The 6,420-nt window shown below is 62.8% G+C and overlaps 1 protein-coding gene across 1 annotated transcript; it reads right to left on the bottom strand.

The window, feature by feature from the left end:
- Positions 1–2,611: 2,611 nt before the first annotated feature.
- Positions 2,612–6,379, bottom strand: Prpf19 (pre-mRNA processing factor 19). Its single transcript, XM_010633049.3, has 13 exons — positions 6,220–6,379; positions 6,064–6,137; positions 5,699–5,761; positions 5,280–5,321; positions 5,112–5,186; positions 4,922–4,997; positions 4,730–4,839; positions 3,870–4,025; positions 3,723–3,792; positions 3,559–3,644; positions 3,292–3,462; positions 3,109–3,214; positions 2,612–2,929 (listed from the first exon to the last, which is right to left on the bottom strand). Exons 1-13 carry the CDS (start codon positions 6,350–6,352, stop codon positions 2,832–2,834), a joined length of 1,260 nt encoding a protein of 419 aa, XP_010631351.1. The 5' UTR covers positions 6,353–6,379; the 3' UTR covers positions 2,612–2,831.
- Positions 6,380–6,420: the final 41 nt, after the last annotated feature.

Raw genomic sequence — 6,420 nt, 5'->3', positions numbered from 1 at the left:
AAAAAAAAAAAAAAAAAAAAAAAAAAAAAAAAAAAAGTTTTTAAAGAAAAAGCAAAATCAACTTCATCCCACCAGGGGGAGAAAATGAGCACAGGCCTAGGGCACCACCGAAGCCCTGGGCTGCCCCACCTTTCTGGCGCCCTGTGGCCTTTAGGCCCTCCCTGAACCCCAAGGCCCCACCTGGTGGATGCTCGGGAAATCGGGGAGAACCCAGCAAGTTGTGCAGGCACCGCCAGGGCCCCAGGCGACTGAGCACTTGACCAGCAGATGGGACTGGGTTCTCTTTGCAGCCCTGGGTGCCTGACCCCACCAAGAGGTTCCGCTGACAAGAGGAGGAGCCAGTGATGTGAGGTGGAGAAGCCAAGAACTGAGGGCCTGAAGGTCCTCCAGCTGTCCACTCACAGCCCGGAAGAGCAGGGGCTGGACACAGACTGCTCCCTGGGGCGAAAATGACCCCTGCCTCCCAGATGTGTCCCTCAGGACCTCAGTCCCTCGGCGTGCCTCCCTGGAATTCCCTGTGCAGTGGACATCCTGCACACCCACTCATGGCAGCCCTGTGGAGCTCCAGCTGGAAGCTTTCTCTGGCCCTCAGTCCTTCCTGCCCTGTAACCAGCATCCGCTTCTCTCCCAGCCCTCCCCAGGGACACTTAGAACTAAGCAAACAAACAGCAGCTAAGCTTCACTAGGGTCATCAGAGTAGCCAGAAAAAGGATTCCGTGTGAGCAGGCCCAAAGCATTTTTCTGGAGAAGGGAAGGGCACTGGCCTCGCCGTCTCCCCCATGTCCCCGAGTCACCCAGCCTGCTCCCAGCAGCCCCACAGCCTGGGTGACGGAGGGCCAGGGTCCAGAGGGCGGGTGCAGGCCGGGCAGTTGCAGGGGGATGGCAGAGCACACTGACCCGGACAGCACGGGGTAGCCGGGAGGACAGGTGCCAGCTGGTCCAGCCACGCCATCTGTGGAGGGTGACGGGCCTGGACCCCCCATCATGGCCACAGGGGCCCAGGCTGCCAGGCCGGACTGGGCCTGAGTCCCCAGAGCTGGACAGGGACACAGCCACCTGGGATACAGGGCAGCATCCCCAGGCACAGTGCCCAAGCTCCAGGGTGAAGAGCAGTGTGGTCCTCTCCTGTCTTGCACACACGCCTGGGTCTCTGGGCTGGGACTGTTCAGTGTCACTGCATCTCTGCTGCACTGTCTTGCACCACAGAGGGGACAGCCAGGGTCCCTCCCTCTGCCCTAGCTCCCCCCAGCCTTTATGGACACCTGTCTAAAAGGAAGTGAGGTGCAGCAGGAAACTCAGGGCCAAGAGTATGAACTCCTACCCGTGGTTCAAAACCCTGGCCAACAGTCACCTCCTCTGAGAAGCCCGTTTGGATTCTCAGACCCCACCTCTCACTCCACATCATTTGACCCAAGTCCACTGTTCCCCAGTCCACTCTCTGCCTCCATACAACCACCCACACCCCAGCTTGATGCCAGGGCCAATGGCACGTGGGTCAGAGCCTTGGGTGTGGATGGTGACGTCCCTCAGGGTGAGGTGACGGCATGACCATTCTGGGGCCCAGCTAGGTGCAGGGATAGACACAGCGTGTCCAGCACCCCCAGGACCGCCCATCCATAGCCTGCTCCAGTGCGTCTGGCTGGGCTCACAGCATCCAGTGTGAACACTGGTCCACCGGTTCCTTGTCGGTTGAGACAGGGTCTTGCTGTGTAGCCCAGGCAGGAGCTGGGGACAGACGTGCCCCCTCCACACCTCGCCAGCCCGGACCCACAGACGCCGCCTAGCATGCGGCGGTCCGGGCTCAGGCCGAGCACCCCACACCCACCTGCAGCCTCCTCCACCCCCGTGGAGGAGGGGGACCGTGCCTCCCCCAACCGCCATCCCCCGCGGGGGCTGCCGACGTCAAAGGACAGGATGCATACCACCGTTGGACTAACGTGTGTGTGCGCCCGCGTGTGCAAATGGGACCATCCAGCACCCGCTCTGGGAAGTGAAACAAAAACCGCTTCTATTCCGGGCACTTCCCTGGAAGCCTGGCAGGAAGCTCCGTGCTCGAGTGCACAGGGCAGCCGAGGCTGAGGTCCCCGGCATCTAGAGCCCACGCCGCCCTTGTGAGGACCAAATTCAGCCTCGGGGCAATGAAGTGACCCAGGCTCCACAGGAAGCAGCACAAATCCCTCTGAAAGAAACGGCTTGGGGCGGGGGTCAGGCACCTGTGATTCCAGCACCCTGGGGAGCTAAAGCAGGAAGAGCACAAGCTCAAGCCATCTGACAACGGACTTCATGAGACTGTTTGAAGGAATGAGGGCCAAGCACAGTGGCACTTTGGTCCAAGCGAGGGTCACATCTGCCTCATTCGCCCAGTGTCCCGTTGGCTCCGGGCCCAACGCCACGGCCAGGGCTCCCGTGAAGGACACTGGTGACCCTGGCCACACTTGGAGCCACCACGGCAAGGCCTCTGCTTCTGGACTCTGGCCACAGTTCCTACACAGCCCAGGCTCAACTTCCTGCCGGCCAGTGCGCCCACCCAGCCAGGACAGACTGCTGGGGACCGGGCAGCCGCACCCAGTCTGTGGCCCTGACACTCAGAAGCAACTGTGCATTTTCTTTTTTTTAATGAAACTAAATGGCTGCTTATAAAACCTGCAGGACCCCCCCTCCCCATGCCCCCGAGGCCTGGGCCGTGTGGGCCGTGTGGACCATGTGGTCTCCATGGCACGGCCCTCAGGCGCCCCAGAGAGATGACACGAGCGTCCCCGCAGTGCCCCCTGCCACCCGCCCTCCCTAACTACCCGCTGCCCAGTGGCCCGGCCCCCGCAGGTGCGGTGTGGCTACAGGCTGTAGAACTTGAGGCTCCGATCCATGCCCGTGGATGCCAGGAACTTGGCATGGTGCCCAAAGGCCACCCCCGTGGTCAGGCCACTGTGCTCTGCGGAGAGAAGAGGAAGCATGAGGCGGGGCACCCTCCTCCTCCTCCCAAAAAAGGGGCTGTGCCCCCACTGTCTACACAGGCACACCCCCAGGGACCGGCAGGACAGCTGCCAGCCTCGGGAGGAGCTGAGGAGCTGAGGAGCTGAGGAGCCCCACCCACCCCGCGGCTCCAACTACCTGTGAAATGGAGGATCTCCGTCCACTGCTTGCAGATGTAGATCTGCACGTCTGTGCCCCCAAGGGCAAGGTAAGTGCCGCTCTGGTCAAAGATCAGGGACTTCACCTGGCGGGGTGCAGGAGAGGTCAGCGCAAGGTGCAGCAGCAGGGCTGGCCGCCGGGGACAGACAAGCAGGAGCCCACCTCGAAGTTGTTGTCCAGCTGCAGCGTCTTGAAGTTCTTCAGCTTGCGCAGGTCCCAGAGCTTCACGGAGGAGTCGTCGGCCGCCGTGGCCAAGTAGTAGCCGTTCTCGGAGAAGGCGATGCTGGTGATGGGGCCCGAGTGGCCCGGAAAGTTGGCCACATTGGTGCGCTCCTGCCAGGGACGGCGTGGGACACCGGGTGGGGTCACGGAGGAGCCGCGCTGCTCCCCACACAGCCGCCCCTGGGGGACCCGAGGGCCCGCACCTACCTTCAAGTCCCAGATCTTGATCTGCGAGTCCATGGTTCCTGTCCCAAAAATGAGGCCGTCCGGGTGGAACTGTGCACAAGTGAGTGCTGCGAAAGCAGGGGAGGCCTCAGCGCCCACGCCCACGGGCCCGCCCGGAGGCTGCCCTCGCCCTCGCCCGCACTCACAGCAGCCGGAGGTCTCGTCCGTGACCTTGGTGAGCACGCGCCCAGTCTGGATGTCGGAGAAGGCCCAGTACTGCAGGAGGACTGGGAGTGAGAAGGCGCCGGGCCCGGGCCAGGCTCATGCTGCCCACCCGCCGCCCACCTGCAAACCTGGTCATCCGAGGAGCTCAGGAGGTAGTCGCCTGTGGCGTGGAGGCTCAGGCCGGTGACAGCGCTCTCATGGGCCCGCACCACCTGCACGCAGGAGGTGTTGGGGACGGACCAGATCCTGATGGTGGCATCCGGGGAGGCGGAGAACACGAGCTCCTGCCAGGGCAGAGGGGAGGTCAGAGGCGGAGGGAGGAGCGGGGTGGGGGTCCGCGTCCGCCACCTGGTGGGGAACGGGCGAACTGCAGCTGAGCAACTTCCTCGGTGGGCGCGCCACGCAGAGCTGCGAGGCCACTCCTCAGCCCGCACTTGGGCTCCAGGGCAGGGTATTCTCCAGAAGACCAGGGACCGGCAGGGCCCACAGCGTCCCTAAGGAGTCAGCTGTGACAGTGGACGCAGTCCGAGCACGGTGACCAGGCAAAGCTTTCACTAGACCCACCCTGCCCTCTCCTCTCTGCCGCTTCCCCAGGCAGCCCCCGTTCCCATTCTCTGGTTTGCATCATTGCTGTTTTCAGTGTTTTTGAGACACGGTCTCACCATATAGACCAGGCCGGCCTTGAACTCACTACATGGCCCAAACTGACCTCGGTGCTTCTCCGGCATCAGCCTTCCGAGTGCTGGAATTATAAGCATGTGCCACCGCACCGGCCTGGGATTTGTTACGAATGATACCAAGAGCTTCTCTCGACGTAAAATATTTCAAGAAAAAGGTTTTTATCACACCACATTTCCTTCTGCCCATCGTGAAGCATGCTGTGAGGAGACCCCATACGGGACACTCCTGACTCCAGACAGCCCTGCCAGCACGGGACCGAGCCAGGACAGCGGGCGGCAGGGAACCAGGCCTGGCTGGGGCTCCTCACCTGGGACGGGTGAAACACCACACTGGTGACCTTCTTGGTGTGGCCTTTGAGGGTGGCCAGGATTTGCTCAGAGCTCTTATCGAAGACAACCACGTTCTTATCCGCGCCACCTGGAGACCCAAGGAGAGGGAACTGAGCGGGGCCACTCAGCTGCCCGCACTGGGGAAGGCTCTGCCCCGGGCCCCGCCTCACCGGTGAGGATCTTGTTGGTGTCGGAGGGGCAGAGGTCCAGTGCGAGGATGCCAGGGATGCTGGCACTGTGCAGCCCCTGTGCAGAGAGCCATGGCAGAACTCATCACCAGCCCCAGGGAGCAGAGGGCTTCCACCAGAGGCCCCAGACGGCACCCCACGGCTTCCCCGGCAGTGACAGGCCAGCACTCACCACGTGTGATGCCACCTGCCGGTACTTGCCGAGCTCCTCCGGCTTCACCAGCTCCTCCGGCACAGTCTTGCCTCTCTGGAATGCAAAGCCCCCAAGAAAGTGGCGGTGAGTCCCGACTCAGCCACCCCTCCCACTGCCCTGCACAGCTGGGCTCCACAGGGGACCCACCTTCTTACGCTCCGTGGTCAGCACCGTGGCCTTGTCTTGCAGCTGGAAGAGAGGACTCACGCTGAGGCACCACGCTGTGTGCTCGTGGCATTCACTTCTGCACCACCTCAGGAGCCACCCGCCCAGGCACAGTGGTGACGGCGCTGCCCCAGCAGCTTGGAGGGACTCAACTGTGAAGTGGGGCACAGCGCACGCACAGCACCGCCCCACCCCTCCAGAGCTGAGCCTCAGCCCCTCTTCTGTGGCACGGACAGCGCGTCCCAGGGCTCTCTCAGAATGGGGGAACCTGCCACAAGCTTGGAGAAAGAGTGCGGGCCGCGGCTCAGCAGCAGGGGACGTGACAGCGGCACCACGCGGCAAGGTCAGCACCAGAACACGATGCCCCACGTGTGAGGCCGCTGCCCCTCGACACGACGCACCTTCTGGATGATCTCGGGAGTCATTCCCACCAGCTCACCCAGGTCCATGGGCTCGCCTGCACCCTGCAGAGAGCAAAGGAGAAACTGGAGAGACAAATCGCCAGACACCGTGGTGAAGAAAAGCCAGAGCCAAGTGCAGGGGACTCATGCCTGTAGGCCCAGTGCTCTGGGAGGCTGAGGCAATACGAATCCAAGTTCAAGCCCAGGCCAGGCACCTCAACCATCCACTGAAGCCTTGTTTCAAAACGTGAAACTCTAATGGGCTGAGATACAGCTCAGAGCAAAGACCTTGTACTGCAAACCCAGAGGAGGGCCAAGTAGGCCACAGCAAGCACTCGGCTGCCAGGGGTGGAGGGAACACTCACCACCACACTCGGCTGAGAGCTAGGCACAGCTTGAGGTACAATGAGGCCAGCCTGCGGCTTCAGGGTGGCCAGAGCTGGAGAAAGAACAGCGACAGCATGAGAAAGGGCAGGGTGGGCGGCTGAGCAGCCCAGTGCAGGGCGGGGTGGGGATGGTACCTTCTCGGGCGGCAGTGACCTCCTTGGTGAGCCGGGCGATGACGCGGCAGGCGGCATCGTGCTGGTACAGCGCGTGGGACAGCTCCTGGCGGGTGGTCTGCAGCTGCTGGCGCAGGGTGAAGCTGTGCAGCATGACGGCGTCCTGGGGGAGGGCTGCGCTGAGAGCGGTAGGCCCCAGGGGCACCCGTGGGAGCACCGTGG

Source organism: Fukomys damarensis, unplaced genomic scaffold (genome assembly GCF_012274545.1).
Source record: "Fukomys damarensis isolate Sample0158 unplaced genomic scaffold, DMR_v1.0_HiC HiC_scaffold_27, whole genome shotgun sequence".
In the NCBI taxonomy this organism is placed as follows: Eukaryota; Metazoa; Chordata; class Mammalia; order Rodentia; family Bathyergidae; genus Fukomys; species Fukomys damarensis.
This window is presented reverse-complemented; position numbering and strand designations above follow the sequence as displayed.